This window comes from Heterodontus francisci, chromosome 10, assembly GCF_036365525.1.
Source record: "Heterodontus francisci isolate sHetFra1 chromosome 10, sHetFra1.hap1, whole genome shotgun sequence".
Taxonomy (NCBI): domain Eukaryota; kingdom Metazoa; phylum Chordata; class Chondrichthyes; order Heterodontiformes; family Heterodontidae; genus Heterodontus; species Heterodontus francisci.
Window position 1 is genome coordinate 81848150 of NC_090380.1, and position 17471 is coordinate 81865620.

A 17471-nucleotide genomic window follows, 5' to 3' on the forward strand; every position below is an offset into this window, starting at 1 on the left:
GAAAAAAAATTTCGTACCTACTTTATCTCTACAATCACTTTTGGCTGTAGAATAATACCTTCCCCTAACCCACAACAAAGAAAAAAAAGAGAAATTTCCACAATACAAGTCCATGGTACAATGAAGTATTTAACACTTTCTGTGGCTGAGTGCATACAAATAAAAGCAACATTGTGCAGATCGCAAGAATGACAGAGAATCCAGAGTTGGCTCTGTGGTGCAATAAACTGGGATCTGTGTTCAAATCTGCTTGAAATGCTGCCCTGAGGGACTAGATAATGGTGGATTGTGGCACCATTCTTTTTTTATTTGCAACGTCCAGTCCATTCCATCCCATACTAATTGGATAGAAAATCTCAGCCTTCAAAATCTGCATGGCAGCACATCTCAGTTCATGTGATGGGATGCACTCATCCTGGAATCCCTCCACTGATTATATGTTTGTGGGATGTCTGGAACAGGTACTGCATTTTAAATACCTTTAATGCACTGGGGCACTCCCTTCCCTCCCCCACCAGGAGAAACCAGAAAGCTCGGCTGAAGAGATACTTTTATAACACCCACTATCTTAACAGCATTCTAAAAATCTAAGCGAAATATTGCGATGCTGGAAATCTGCAATAAAAGCAAGAAATGCTGGAACCACTCAGCAGGTCTGGCAGCATCTGTGGAGAGAGAAGCAGAGTTAACGTTTCAGGTCAGTGACCCTTCTTCAGAACTAGCAAATATTAGAAATGTAAAAGGTTATAAGCAAGTAAAGCGGGGGTGGGGAAAGAGAGAACAAAGGAGAAGGTGTAGATAGGACAAGGTCACAGAATAGCTGACCAGAAGGTCATGGAGCAAAGGCAAACAATATGTTAATGGTGTGTTGAAAGACAAAGCATTTGTACAGATCGGGTGTTAATGGACTGAAAATTGAACAGCCACAAGTACAAACATGAAAAAAAAAAGTGGGTAAGCAAACTGAACAAACTAAGATGAAATAAAATAAAATAAACACAGAAAAACCAGGACCCCTCCCCCTGGCCTCTTACCCGCTCCGGATCTTTTCATTGAAAACTGTCGGCGCGACATTGGTCATCTCAATTTCTCTTCCCCCCTCACTCACTCTAACCTGTCCCCCTCTGAACTTGAGGCATTCCGTTCTCTCAGGTCTAACCCCGACATGGTCATCAAACCTGCAGACAAGGGTGGTGCTGTTGTCGTATGGCGTACCGACCTCTACCTTGCAGAGGCTCAACGCCAACTCACGGACACTTCTTCCTACCTCCCTCTGGACCATGACCCCACCACCGAACATCAAGCTACTGTCCACAGGACTGTCACTGACCTCATCTCCTCTGGAGATGTTCCCTCGACAGCTTCCAACCTCATAGTCCCTATACCCCAGACAGCCCACTTCTACCTACTTCCCAAAATCCACCCTATCTGTACTAATGCTTTGTCTTTCAACACACCATTAACATATTGTTTGCCTTTGCACCACGCCCTTCTGGTCAGCTATTCTCTCCTATTTACACCTTCTCCTTTGTTATCTCTTGCCCCACCCCCACTTTACTTGCTTATAACCTTTTACATTTCTAATATTTGCTAGTTTTGAAGAAGGGTCACTGACCTGAAACGTTAACTCTGCTTCTCTCTCCACAGATGCTGCCAGACCTGCTGAGTATTTCCAGCATTTCTTGTTTTTATTCTAAAAATCAATCGTTTCTATTCAACTGGAAAATAGCTGTCTATTTAATTTTTTAAAAATCTTAAATTCAGTCAGTTAGAATTTAATGAGATCAAACTGGCTGTTTGTCCCTGTTCACTGGCCATTGCAGCATCAATTGTCGTCTCCACCATTATGGTGGATTGCTGAGGCCCTGCATTTCTAACAACCGTATGACAGATCCACATCGCAGCCTTTCTTAAAGAATGGAAAAACATCAATCATCTTTGAATTTTAATTATTAAGTTACAATAAAAATAATTTATTCTATCAAGTTGTCTTTCTACTGTCTTTTTACACACATCTATAATACCTTAGAACAGCATGAATTCCAGGTATGACAGCATAAGCACCAAAACTCCCGTTTAGTAATTTTGTGAGTGTGTAGAGGCTATTTTGTAGGAAAGGAAACTCTGAATTGAAAAATATTAATGCAAGTAAAGACAAAGGCAGATTTTTTTCAGTAACTAAGGACTACAGAATGAATGACTGTAGAAGGAGCATTAGAGTTGATCGTTGTGACTGAAATATTTTTTAAAAATTAGAAAATACTGGAAAGCACTCAGGCAGCATTTGTGGAGAAAAGAAAGAAAACATTTCAGGTATATTTCAGTACCACTAGATGGCAGTCTTTCCAAAGATAAGTCTCCCTTACACTTGGCCAAAGCAGCACGCTAAATAGTGAGGTCTTCATCTTTTATATTGGATTCCTATCAAATACATTTTAAACAGAAATATATAAAATAGAAAATCAAAACTTCTTTGATCAAAGTTGGTAAATAAGAGGGGCACACTGCGAGCAAGAGTGACAAACCTAGTTTATTGTATTGGGAGAAGGTCACACAAAGATAATAACACTAAGAACTGACTATTCTACAATGAATATTATGATGTGATTTTTCTTTTAGAGAATTAGTTAGCCAGAGGGATAAAAGTAAACAAAATTCACTAGTTTATAATTTTGTTCACAAAACAGTACAGGGAGCTTTAATATATTAGGAAGCTAATAGAGATTACACATCTACCTTTGTAAAGAAACTAAACTGCTTTAAGAACATGGAAGCTGGAGTAGGCTATTCAGCCCCTCAAGCCTGTTCAGAATTTAATTAGATTATGACTGATCCTGTACATCAACCTCATTTCCCTGCCTATGTTCCACATCTCATTACCCTTACCTAACAAAGATCTATTGATCTTAGTCTTGGAAGTTTCAAATGAATCAGCGTCCACTGCCTTTTGGGGAGTGTACCAGATATCTACTTCATTGTGTGTGAAAAAGTGTTTCCTGAATTCACTTGAATGGCCTCGCCCTAATTTTAAAACTGTGACCCCCTTGTTCTGGATTCTCTCATCAGAGAAAATAATTTCTCCTTATATACCCTATCAAATTCTTCCTTCACATTACTTAGACCATTCCTCAATCTTCTATACTCAATGGAATACATGGCAAGTTTATGTAACCAGAACTCATAATTTAACACTCTTAGACCAGGGATTATTTTGGTCAGAGCATGACTGGCCCCTTTATTATTATTTTATCATTTTTTTAATCATGTGCCTGCCTTAAACTGTTTTTTTCATGGTTGTGCTTTTAGCTAGGACTGTTCATTATTCTGTCATTAACACTCTCCCTGCACTAGTACTTTGTCTTTCATCGCACCATTAGCACACTCCCTTTGCGTTTGCTCCTCGTCAGTTAATCTCTCCGGCTCTCTGTCCTATCACCTTCCCTTTTGTTCTCTTTCCCCCTCCCCATCCCCGCATTGCTTGCTTAAAACCTATTACATTTCTACCCTTTGCCAGTTCGGTCACAGACCTGAAATGCTAACTCTGCTTCTGTCTCCACAGATGCTGCCAGACCTGCTACGTATTTCCAGCACTTTCTATTTTTATTTCAGATTTCCAACATCTGTAGTATTTTGCTTTTATCATTTTGGTCAATCTGTGCTGCACCCCATCCATGACCAATATATCTTTATTAATTTGCAGCGCCCAGAACTTAATGCAGTGCTCCAGATGGCTAACTTCCTTCCCTTTGCATTCTACTCCCCTTTGATAAAGCTAAATATACCATTAGCCTTTTTGATTACTTTTTGTACCTTCCTGTGAGCTTGTAGTAATTTGTGTACACGGTTATGCAAATTCTTTTGCTCCTCCATACTTCTCAGTGCCTCACTTTTTAGATTATACTCCAATTCTTGGATCCAAAGTGCAGGACCACACAATTTCCCACATTGAACTCCATTTACCACAGTTTTGTCAGCTCAATCCATGCCCCTTTGAAACTTCCTGCTCCCATCTATTCTATTTATTGTGTCCCTCAACTTAGTGACATCTGCAACCTTTGATATACAATTCGCTTTTCCTTCATCCAAGTCATTGATAGCTATGGTGAATAGCTCGCCTGTTTATCCCAATCTATACAGAAGTTAAAATCTCCCATTATTCCGTCTCTGTCACATGCTTGTCTAATCCCTACATTTATATATTCTGCCAGTTCATAACTGCTACCTTTGAGCCTATACACAGCTCCCTCTGCAGTCTTAAATCCTTTCCTATTTCTTAGTTCTACCTACGGCTCCACTGCCTGCTTACCTCTTGTCATGTCCTTTCTTATCATAGCAAAAAACCAACACTTGATCTCACCATCCTTGCAAACTATGGCCCAATCTCCAAACTCCCTTTCCTCTCCAAAGTCCTTGAATGTGTTGTTGCCTTCAAAACTTGTGCCCATCTTTCCTGAAACTCGATGCTTGAATCCCTCCAATTAAGTTTCACTCCTGCCACAGTATCGAAATGGCTCTTACCAAAGTCATAAATGACATCCTTCTTGACCTGTTTGTAATCTTTGACATGGTTGACCACACCATCCTCCTCCAATGCCTCTCCACTGTCATCCAGTTGGCTGGGACTGCTCTCACCTGGTTCCATTCTTATCTATCCAGTCATAGCCAGAGAGTCACCTGCAATAGTTTCTCTTCCTGCTCCCAACACCTTTACCTCTAGTGTCCCCTAATGTTCAATCCTGGGCCCTCACCTATTTCTCATCTACATGCTGCCTCTCAGCGACATCATGTGAAAACATGACGTCAGTTTTCACATGAATGCTGACACCACCCAGCTCTACCTCAACACCACCTCTCTCGACTCTTCTTCTATGGTATCAGATTGCATGTCTGCCATCCAGCGCAGAATGTTGTGCCTAATACGCACTTACTCTTAAAGAATCTGCGGAATCCAATTGGTGAAAGATATATCAATATTTTATTCAAACACTAAATCATCAAATACAAGTTCTCACTGCTTGCACAGTATCAAAACTCGTCAAAGTACAAGCTCTCACTGCTTGTACAGTATACTACCCGTCAAGACATGAGGTGATCAGTGTCGGACTTGCGGCTGCTCTTCTGTTCTGAGCCCCTGGCTCAGGGTATCTTCTCAAGTGTTCTTCCCCAGGGTTCTCGTACCTTCCTCAGTTTCAGTCAGGGGTTAAATCTTGTTTCCAAGACCCGCCCCTCTTACTTACTCATAGGAGTCTGGTATACTGACATAATGATAATTCCTTATTTGGCTCAGTGAGAACCTATTCAAAACTTCACAGTTTCCTATTATCGACTATGAGTCAGATCTTATCTGGTATCCATGACGACTCCCTTTATCTGCTACATGAAAGACAGGGTCTGGTATCATCAATATGTCTTATCTATACTGTTTACAATTCCTCGGCCATCTGTGTGCTGTGGCCCCTTTTCTACTCCTCCTCCCTATGCTTTAACACATTATTTATTGTTGTGTGACTAGCCCATTTGTTTTAACTAAATTTTTATGTGTTTTTGCTATATGTGTTTTGACTGAGTCTACAAGAATGAGCATAAATTTCATCCAATTAAATATTGGGAAGACCACAGCCATTGTCCCTTGTCCCCACTATGTCGTTGTTCCCTCACCACTGACTCCATCCTTCTCTCTGGTGTAATCAGGAGTCAATCTGTGAGGATTTAACACAAGAACATAATAGAAGCAGAAGTAGACCCATCAAGACTGCTCCGCCATTCAATATGATCATGGCTGACCTTAGGATTTAACTTCAGTTTCCCGTCTGCTCACCGTATCTCTTGATTCCCTGAGAGACCAAAAATCTGTCCAGCCCAGTCTTAATTGTATTCAACAATGGAGCATCCACAATCCTCTGGGGTAGAGAATTCCAAAGGTTCACAACCCTTTGAGTGAAGTAATTTCTCCTCATCTCAATCCTAAATGATCGCTCCATATCCTAAGACTGTGCCTGTGTTATAGATTCCTCGACCAGCGGAAACAATCTCTCAGTGTCTACTCTATTCAGCCCCTTCAGAATTTTATATGTTTCAATGAGATCACCTCTCATTCTTCTAAACTCCAGAGAATATAGGCCCAATTTACTCAGCCTCTCATCATAGGACAACCCCCTCATCCCAGCGATGAGTTTAGTGAACCTTCGCTGAACTGCCTCCAATGTAAGTATAACCTTTCTCAAATGTGGAGATCAAGACTGCACACAGTACTCCAGATATGGTCTCACCAAAATTCTCTACAATTGTAGCAAGACTTCTCTATTCCTGTACTCCAATCCCCTTGTAATAAAGGCCAACATGCTATTTGCCTTCCTAATTGCCTGCTGTACCTGCCTGCTAACTTCCTGCATTCCTTGTACAAGCACTCCCAAGTCTCTTGTAACCCGCTACTCGCAGCGGGATCGGACATGACAAAAGTTCAGTCGTGAATCTATCTATTGAGATAATATCCGAACAAGTTTATTAAGTTTTATGTAAACTAAAGGAATAAACTCTGGCAGCAATTTACAGTTTATTACGGGTTACACTACCCATATCAAGCTTGGACGGAAGAGCACACATCTCTTGCAGCTTTGGTCTTTAGTCTTCAAGCTTTTCTCTTTGTATCTCTCTCTTTCTCTTGCGGTTTTGTCTTCTTGTTTCTGGTTCTACTCTGCTGTACAGAACCGATCAGTAGGGTCTCTTTTACCCTGGCTCTTATCCAATTAACTCCTCCTCATCCCTAATCATGTTCATCCTTGTGGCTATCATGCCCTTTGGATGCCTTTCTTGACCAATCAGGTGGCTGTTGCTACCATTACATAATGCCTTTCATTAGAACACTGTCCTATTCTCTCCTTATCTCAAGATCTTTGCATCCTGTGCCTTATCAACTAGAGTCAGACCTGCTAGAAATTTCTCAGCCAGCTCTTCAAGGACTTTTAGTAGGTGCAGGGGGCCTGTTACAGTTTGACACCATTTCCCCACAGTCACTCCATCTTTTATATCATGCCCCATTTTCCCACTGTTTTATACAAGGAGTTCTTTCGTAAGGTTATATGTTTAATCTTACACTGGTAACATTTTGAGGCTGAGCCAGACTGTTTGCAACCTTAGTTATTTGACCCCAAGATGGGCTTCTGGTCATATAATGCGCCATCACTAAAACTGCCTTTTTCCACCTCCATAACATCACTTGGCTTCACGCCTGCCTCAGCTCATCTGTTACTGAAACCTCTATACTTAACTATTCCAACACACTCCTGACCAGCCTCCCATATTCTACCCTCTGTAAACTTGAGGTCATCCAAATCTCTGTTGCCAGTGTCCTTACTCACACTAAGCCCCGTTCACTTAAGTGGCACCTCGATTTTAAAATTCTCATCTTTGTTTTCAAATTCTTCCATAGCCTCACCCCTCCCTATCTCTGTAATCTCTTCCAGCCCCACTACCCTCCAATATATCTGTGGCCTCTTGAGCATCCTCAATTTTAATTGCTCCACCATTGGTGGCTCTGCTTCAGCTGCCTACGCTCTAGGCTCTGGAATTCTCTCACTAAACCTCTCCAATTCTCTTGCCTACTTTAAGAAGCTCCTTATAATCTGCCTCTTTGACCAAACCTTTGGTCATCTGCTTGAACACCTCTTTATGTGGCTTGGTGTCAAAATTTGCTATATAACATTCCTGTGAAGGACCTTGGAATGTTTTATAATATTAGAGGTGCTATATAAATACAAGATATTGTTGCAGAAATAACTTCATCCTTAACCTCTAAGGCTACCAGATTCCCTATCCTGCCTATAGACCTTAAAATCAAGTATATTCAGTTCCCAGTCCTGACCATCTTGCAACCATGGTTCAGTGATGACTACCATGGCGTAAGTTCCAAGTTAAATTTGTTCCTGCAATTCATTCAACTTATAATTCATACTCTTATAACCACATGCTGAGGGGTGTGTGCAGTTCCACTTGACCACAGCAATTGGGTTTTGTTATTAGAGTTTCACCCCTTTGTGTTTTATTTGTCAAATAGACAGAATCAGCAGAGTCGTGAGTTTAAATAATAGCTTTTTGTTTGAAACTTAGTTAAAATCCTTTGGAAGTCTTGGGTCACTGGTTCCTCAAAGTTACAGATTGATCAAGCAGGATCTTCTTGTGAATCCATGCCAACTACTAAGTTATTTTTGTGCAGATTTTTTTGAAAAATGTATTTTTCATTTACAGGATATGGGCATCACTGGGAAGGCCAGCACTTACTACCCATCTCTAATTACCCTGGAGAAGGTGGTGGCGAGCCGCCTTCTTGAACTACGACATTCCGCACATTGCAGGTACTCCCACAGTTTTGTTAGGTATGGAGTTCTGGGGCTGAATTTTTAAAGCCCACTGAGTGTGGGTGCGGAGGCGAGCGTGATTTGAAGATTGCTTTCTCGGAGGTTGCACTGGGACCCGCCGCCTCCGGAACATGATGCATTTTTAAAGGGGTGCTGGGAGTGAGGAAGCCAATCGGGCATGCGTCTCCAATTAATTGCCTGTTGAGTTTATCGCAGAGCTCATTAACAGGCTGGTCAGCAGCAGTGTTTAATTTTCAAAGGCTGAGAATGTGGAGGACACCATGTGGGGTACAGGGCAGGGTGTTCAAGAAGTGAACACAGCAGACTACCGTTAGGGCTATGGGAAGGGCTGAATAAATTACTGTAGAGGCACAAAGTAAAACACTGGCACTTCAAAAGTGTCACAGAGTGGCCACTGCTGCAGCTGTAAGACTTGCTTTTTTCAGTGGTAAGTGACAGGAAACCGGAGAGGCCGCTGCCATCACTGGGGCAGCTGGGGTTGGCAGGGAAGGCCTGGTGAATGGCTATTCTGACACTGGACAGAGCAGCCAGGATGAGCTGCAGCAGATGCAGCCTCCTGGACAGCAGGAGGCCAGAGGAGCACAGCGGGGGCTGCAGGAGGAGAAAGGTGCTACCCGAGTTATCGGGTGCACAGTCCAAGGGCCGGCTACCTGCAAATGACAGAGCGCCAGTGCCATAGGAGGCTGTGCCTATCCAGGCAGATGCTCTCAGACCTGTGTGCTGTGATCCACAATGACCTGACACCACATGGCCCCCATGGCAGTCCCCTACTTGCAGCCATCAAGCTCTCCAACACCCTAAACGTTTATGCAAGCAGGTCATTCCAGGGATCAGCTGCGCACAATGGTGGCATCTTGCAGTGGGCAGCTCATCACGCTATCAGACAGGTCCCAGATGCCATTTTCAGGAGGGTGGGGCACTACACCACTCTGACACAGATGGGCCTGCGCAGACACAGAAGGCATTGAGTTCAGCCTTCATCGTTGGATTTCCCCGGGTGCAGGGCAAAACGTGCATCTATCAAGGCACCAAGTGACCGACCAGTCAGATCCATCAACAGGAAGGACTTCCATTCCCTCAACATCCAACTAATCCATGACCACAAGAAGAGCTTCGTCCATGTGTGTGCTTGCTTTCCTGACAGCTGCCATGACGCTTTCATCCTTTGCCAGTCTATGCTGCCTTAGTACTTCCTTCTATCCCCCAAAATGCATGGATGAATCCAAAGAGACAAGGGAAATCCCTTGAGGAGATCACTACTGACCCCTCTACCGCAGACCCAGCAACCAATGCCACCTGCGCAGCAGGACAACCATTGAGGAGGCCATCAGGTTTCGGAAGATGCGATTCTGGTGCCTGCATCAGTTGAGTGGTGCCCTCCTGCAAGGGTCTTGGTCATTGTGAAGGTCTGCTGCATTCTCCATAACATGGCCTTCCAGAAAGGTGTGAACCTTGAGGACAGTGAGACCCTGTAAGGAGACAGTTCATCAGGGGAGGAGTAGGCATTAAGAGGAGGAGAGGAGCAAAATGGAGTGGAGGGGCACAACACTTAACAGAGAGGTGCCCCTGCTGCATGATGAGATGGCCTCCTCCTGCTACCTCTGGGAAGAGGACCTCTCCCTTACAGTCTGCAGCATTAGATCCAGGTTAGCATCGATGAAGCGAGGGTCTGCCCAACCCCTCGTGCCAGGCCTCCAGCTCCCTTCAGATATCTCGCTTCCCCCAGTGCTGTGGATGTCAGATCCCTCCCTCAGGACAACCAGCAGCCTCAGTGATGGCTGCTGTGGAGTGTTCACATGAACCCCACATTTGATCTGGCTCACCTCCATTTTCAATTCCACTGCTTCTAAGTGGACAGGAAACCCATCTCCATAACAATTAAGGGCTCACCCATTTGGAAATTGCAAACCCACAAGAGGTGGATTTCTGACCTCAAACCAGACCCGGTTCCGATTTGCCGCCTCCGTAACAAAAATCTAGTCGCTGGAAATAGCAAGGTATTTACAGCACAAAAACAAGGCATTCCACTCAATGGGTCCATTTTGGTGCTGATGCTCCACAAGACCTTCTTCCTACCCCTCTTCATCAAACCTATCAACATATCCTACCACACTTTTCTCCCTCATGTACTTATCTAGTTTCCCCTTGATCAAGCTTTCACTAGGCCTTACTAATCTGCAGAGGTCCATATTGTATCATGTACTTGTAACCTGAAAATTGCAGAAACCTGTATATTTTTATTTATTTTATTTAGAGATACAGCACTGAAACAGGCCCTTCAGCCCACCGAGTCTGTGCTGACCAACAGCCACCCATTTATACTAATCCTACATTAATCCCATATTCCCTACCACATCCCCATCATTCTCCTACCACCTACCTACATTAGGGGCAATTTATAATGGCCAATTTACCTATCAACCTGCAAGTCTTTGGCTGTGGGAGGAAACCGGAGCACCCGGCTGAAACTCACGCGGTCACAGGGAGAGCTTGCAAACTCCGCACAGGCAGTACCCAGAACTGAACCCGGGTCGCTGGAGCTGTGAGACTGCGGTATAAACCACAGCGCCGCTAAGTTTTGCTAAGAGACATGCTGTCGAAGCTTTTCGTCTTGCACTCATCAGGACAGATGCAAGAATGACAAATTTCAAAGTGTTACGACCGACCACTCCAGTCAAAGCCCCGAATCAAAATATACGATTCTGATTGTGGTGGGAGAAACACACTGATAATTCAATTCCATTGCTCCACAGATCGTCTAACATATCATTTAAAACTTTCCAAGACACAGCCAAATTGTACCATCTATTAACCCCTGAATGAAGCTAACCAATCAACAAATCAACTCTTTTATTAGAAAAACTAATTTATTAAACACTATGAAATCTATAGTCCAGTGTTGCTTGAAGTCCTCACAGTCGCCCGATGCGAGCAAAAGGTTCTTCCACAGTAGAACAGTCCACAGTCTAACTCCAGCAGGAGGTAACGCTTTCCTTCTCCAGCGAATTTCAACAATTAACGACTTGCAAACACTTTCAATAGAATCAGGCTGACGTTAGAGTTTTTGAGGGATAAAAGATTGTCATAGTCTAACTTTTCTAGCCCCTCTTCCTAGTCTATCTCGCCCTTGCTGAGACTGCTTTCCTCTTCTATCTCAACCTTCTGGCAAATGCCTACTGGTTGGCCGAGTTCTTGGCTATAATACCTTTTTAACATGTTAACGTGGCATAACTGGTGTTTCTTTCTCCAGTTGGGGGTATGAATCAGATAATTTACCTCATTGATCCTTTTGGTCACTCTGTAAGGGACACTAAATTTTGATCTATAGGGAACACATGGTAGTGGCAACAGCAACAAGACCTGATCTCGTGGCTGGAGAGTTTGACTTTGAGTTTCAGCATACCTACCTGCCTGCTTCTTCACGATTTACAGTGAGGCTTTTTAGTGCTCTTTGGCCACAGCACAGGCATTAAAGAGCAGTTCATGAAACATGGTCACGTACTCTAATAGTGAGGTTTCCTCCCTTGACTCCAGAAACTTTGTTTTTTTCACTAGCTCCAGGGGGCCTCGCACCTCATGTCCATAAATTAATTCGAATGGGCTGTAGTCTGTGGATTCATGAGGTGTATCTTTCATGGCGGACACCAATTATAAGGGTATTTAACGCAATATGTTCAGATCATGGTTTTGAGGATCTGATTCTACTGTTCTAATATTGCTTGGGTCTGTGGGTGGTAGGCTGAAGATTTCAACTGTACTGTACCTAGGCTGTGGAGAGCCTCCTGGAACACACAAGATATGAAATTCCTTCCCTGATCGGATCTCTTTTGGTAGGCCATACTGGGTAAAGAACTGGGTCAACCCCTCAATCATGGCTTTGATTGCGATTTGTTGAGGGGGATAGCCTTGGGGAATTGGTTGGTCAGGTCCATTACAGTGAGGAGGTACTGAGATCACGACCTGGTTCTGGATAAGGGTCCTACGCAGTCTATCAGGAAGCTGTCAAAGGGTTCACCAAAAGCTGGTATGGGTTTGAGTGGGGCAGGTTTAATTATGGACTGTGGCTTTCCTGCAACCTGACAAGCATTACAGGTCCTGCAGAATTCAGCCACATCAGACCGAAGGTGAGGCCAGTAAAAAGACTTGTTCCAATTCTGGGATGAGGAAAACGTGCTCAGCCAGCACTTTTAGCACGTCAGGCTTCTTCGCCTTTTGCCTCACACTACGTTCCACCTGTTTAGCTATTGCTCCAAGCTGTTCAATGGTTAAGTCAGCTAACTTGTGCCAAGTTCTACGATGATTTCACATTAAAGTCAGCCATTCTATTTTCTGTTGTTAATATAAGCAAAGCCAGCTGCTGTAGTCCTTTTCTTTAAAGAAACAATTTCAGTTATTGAACTTTTCAAATTCTAAGGTCATATTCAGCTCATTTAGTCCAACTGGTTGAGATCTCAGTTGGCACCCCCGCCACCTTCCCGATGCCCTTGCTGCTGCCACCACTCACCCCCTGCCCCCCACTCCATGAGACTCCTCCCGCCCTGAATTACCTGTGGCCTTGGCCTTAGGTGGGCATTCCACCGGCAGCAGCCACCGCCTCCGCGGTGGGGCTGCTTGGTTAAAGAGCTGCCGGCCTCTGATTGCTTTCACAGGGCGGGACTTTAGTCACCGAGGTCCTTGATCCCGTGGAAGGCACACCGCTGTCGAGTTAAGTGCCAACTGGCACTTGATTCGGCGGGCCTTCCACAGAAGCACTTTTGCCAGAGGTCAAGACCCCCGTCGCCCAGATAAAATCCTGGCCATAGTTTTGCTGGTACGTCCATCCAAGAGAGGCACTCCACCCATGGCCATTCAATTAGGAACTTTCCGGCTGCTTGAGATACTTCAGTGTCTGGGCTGAAATTGCAAAAGTCACCTATCCCTCGGCAGCCATCTTATTGCAGCATTTTAATGCCCATTGTGCTTCATTTAAAAAGAAAATTCAGCTCCAGAAGATTCGATGCCGAATACAGTCTATGTTTGACTTGATGAATAGGACATGCCTTTACTGGGCATGATAGCTATAGGCAACAAGCAATGATTAGCTGGCTTATTTGACTAGGGATATGATTCTGGCTTAGGCTGTGAGGTCCTGGATTCAAATCCTGGAGGAGCCATCGTTTCTATAAATTTCCAGGGCTATGCGGAAACGACAGGGGAATGGAACTAGGTGAATTGCTCTTGCAGACAGCTGGAATGGACAATGGGCTGATTATTCTCCTCTTGTGCTGTGTTACAAGAGTGCTTCTATGTTTTTCTTTAAAATATATTTTGAGGGATTATAGTTGAATTATGAACACTGATTCATCTGGAATCTTGAAGAGATGCTGAACTTTTTTTTTAAAGAAGTCACCAGAAGGTTCCTGGATTTCACTTGTAAACAAGTCTTACTGTAAGGCACCTGTCTGTGGATAATCACGCAGCAGGGGTTGTTTTTGACTTGGAAAGATGTTTACAAATAAGTGACAGGTCAAGATTTATAGAGGTTTGACTTCTGGAATGTTTTTAGTTTCAATTTGAATTGTTACAACAGAGAGTTAGTTTTTGCCTGCCAAGAAGACTCAGCTCAGCGCTCTCTCTTGAACAGAAATCCTGCATACAGTGCGTCTGTTTCCTACTTCCAACTGTATTTGAAGAAACCTTCGTATCAAATGTCGGGGAACAGAAACCCTTGTTGCCGCAGTTTTGCTGTAAGACCTATTTGAAGCCTCTGTAGCTGCAGTTATTCGAAAGCCTACCCAAACTGATCTTCAAAATCACTTGGAAATAACTGTTCTAGGAAGATTCCAGTGACAGCCAACTATACGCATTTGGGATGGCAAACTAAAACCAAGGACAAGTATTCAGTCTAATTTTTTTTTTTGTTTTCTTTGTAATAGCGCTATGAACAAAAATCCCTTTTATTTTTCCATTTAACCAATGTATGTATATAAGTGTGTGTGTGTGAGGGACTAAGATATAAAAGGGGCTTTAATATTTTAATCTGTGTGTGTACATTTGACTTAATTATTGGTTAAGACTTGTTTTATAATAAACCGATAATTCTGTTATGATTAAAGAAACCTGGTTAGTGTGTTTCATTCTGGGAAAAATAGAATATATAATTGACCATCACGGTAGGCGGGAAAACTTAAATATATGTTGTGACCTGTGGAGAAATGGGACGAGAATAACAGCGCACTCCTCCCACCTTGGTCGTAACTACAGTAAGTATTCTATGTTCTGATCCGGGTAGTCCATTACCCTGCAGGATATTTAAAGTTTATCAGGACTAAAATTCTGACCTGTTTACAGTGGAGGAATTTTCCTGCTGGGAAGACCTGGGAATTCTTGTGGTAGCACAACATGAAGTCTGCAAGTGGGACACGTCCTCTGTTCCTTCAGCCATGGCCCAATGCACTATATGGGAGGGGAAAGATCATTAGTCATTTTATTTTAATCAGTGATTAAGTCTGCAATTAACATTGGTTTCTAAAGTATTGATTATCGACAGGTTATATGAACTATGGTAGTAGTGATAATGGGAGATTTTAACTACTCCAATATTGAATTCGTCAGTGATTGTGTTAAGGGCAGAGAAGGGGAGGAATTTCTGAAGTATATTCAGGACAATTTACTAGATAAGTATGTTTCCTGCCCAACGAAGAAGGAGGCATTGCTGGATCTAGTCCTGGGAAATGAAGTGGATCATGTGGAGAATGTCACAATAGCGGAGCATAGTATCACAATGTTTAGTGATAAAAGAAAAAAATAGACTTGCATTATATAGCACCTTTCACAACTTCAGGACATCCAAAAGTGCTTTATAGCCAACAAAGTACATTGGAAGTGCAGTCATTGTTGTAATCTAAGAAAAACAGCAACCAATTTGTGCACAGCAAGCTCCCATAAGCAGCAATGTGATCATGACCAGAAAACCTGATGTTGATTGAGGAATAAATATTGGCCAGGACAAGAGAGAGAACTTCCCTGCCCAATATAGAGGGCTAATTTCAGCAAATTGAAGAAGGATCTAGCCTGGGCAAACAGGAATCAAACATTGACAGACAGAAATGTAATTGAGCACTGTGCAGTCTTTAAAGAGAATATCGTTCAGGTACATTCCCACAAAAGCGAAAGGGAAGCCAACTAAAGAGAGAACTACCTGGACGACTAAAGAGTTAGAGAATAGGATGAAGCAGAAAAAGGGGGTGCATGACAGATGTCAACTTGATAATACAAGGGAGAATAAGGCTGAATATAATAAGTACAGAGAAGTGAAAAAGGAAATGAGGGGCAAAGTGACAAATACATTGGCAGCTAACATAAAAGGGAATTGAAATTGTCTTCTATAGGCCTAGTGAAAGGTTTGTCAGGGTGGATCCAACTAGGGAAAGAAATGGAGATTTATTGGCTGATGCAGAAGGCACGGCTGAGGTACTAAATGAGTACTTTGCATTGGTATTTACCAAGGAAGAAGATTTCATCAAAGTCACAGTAAATGAAGGTTTTTGTGATACTGAGTGAGATAAATAAAGAGGAGGTACTAGAAAGGTTTGCAGTATGTAAAGTGAATAAGTCACCCACCCCAGATGGAAGGCATCCTAGGTGCTTGGGGGTGGAAATTGCAGAGGTGCTGGCCATAAACTTCCAACGATCCTTAGTTACAATGGTCGTGTTAGAGGACTAGAGAGTTGCAAATGTTCCAGCCTTGTTCAAAAAAGGGGAGAAGGATAAACGTGGCAATTACAGGACAGTCAGTTTAATGTCAATGGTGAGGACGCTTTTAAGACAATAATCCAGGAGAAAATTAATAGAAAATTTTACAAGCATGGATAATAAAGGAGAGCCAGCATGATTGTATTAAGGGCAAACTCGATTGAGTTTTGTGAGGAGGTAACAGAGGCTGGATGAGGGCAGTGTCATTGCTGTTTTGCACATGAATACTTGATGCATAATGCAGAAAAAAAGAGAGTTCAAGGTGATGCATTTTGAGAAGAGACAGTATAAGCTAAAGAGTACGATTTCAAAAGGGGTGCAAGAACAAAGAGACCTGGGGTGTTTATGCACAAATCTTTGAAGGTAGCAGACAGGTTAACAAAGCAGTTAATAAAGCATATTGGACTGTGGATTTTATACACAGAAGGAGGGATTTCAAAAGTCAGGAGGTTATACTAAATCTATCCAAACTTCAGTTCGGCCCCAGATGAAGTATTGTGCCCATTTCTGAGCACTACACTTTAGGAAGGACGTAAAGGCTTTGGAGAGGGTTCAGAAGAGATTTAATAGAATGGTTCCAGGGTATGAGGGACTACAGTTATGTGGATAAACTGAAAAAGCTGGGGTTGTTACTTTCAGAGCAGAGAAGACCAAGTGGAGATTTAATAGTGTTTAAAATAATGAAGGATTTAGATAGAGTAAATAAAGGGAAACTGTTTCCAAGGGCTGAAAGGTTGATAACTAGCAGGCACAGTTGTAAGGTGATTGGCAAAAGAATCCCGATATAAGGAAAGAAATTTTTTTACGAGAGGGTACGGTTTGGAATGCATTGCCTAATAGGGTGATGGCTACAGATTTAATAGTAGACTTCAAAAGGGCATTGCATAAATACTTGAAGGAGAAAAAATTGCAGGGATACTAGGGAAGAGCAGGTGAGTGGGCCTGACAAGATGGCTCTTCAAAAGAGCTGGCACAGGCTCGATGGGCCAAATGGCCTTCTTCTCTGGCTCCTTTTATGCTGTACTGTTCTATAATTCTGAGTAGGAAGCACCCAGCAGAAAGCATACTTAATTCAGCTATAAATTCAGTTAAAAGATCTTGGGGAAAACTGCCAAAGCAGTCTAGTTGCAAGTAAAATATTAAACTTCGCATTATTACAAAGCTTGGTGATAGGCAGATTTGTATGTTATAGAATCACCCCAGAATTCCTTACTCAGATTTCATGAGATCTCAGTTGTGTAATTAGCAGAAACTAGGTGTTTCCCAATAAACAGTTGGTGCAAAATAAACTGCAAATATAACAATGCAACACTTGCATACCTCCTAGTTGCTGGTTACAGACAGCTACAGGCAGATGCCCAA

At 42.8% G+C, this 17471-nt stretch overlaps 1 protein-coding gene across 4 annotated transcripts in view; it reads right to left on the minus strand.

The window, feature by feature from the left end:
• The window catches only part of LOC137374575 (E3 ubiquitin-protein ligase DZIP3-like), a 153449-nt gene that overhangs the window by 25439 nt on the left and 110539 nt on the right, over nt 1-17471 (minus strand). For 3 of the 4 annotated variants that reach the window (XM_068040875.1, XM_068040876.1, XM_068040873.1), the window contains one exon: nt 14696-14810. In XM_068040875.1, coding sequence (XP_067896976.1) covers nt 14700-14810 — 111 coding nt within the window. In that variant the 3' untranslated portion in view covers nt 14696-14699. Of the gene's footprint in view, nt 1-11266; nt 11408-14695; nt 14811-17471 lie in introns of those variants that run through there. The other variant, XM_068040874.1, reaches the window with a different exon arrangement.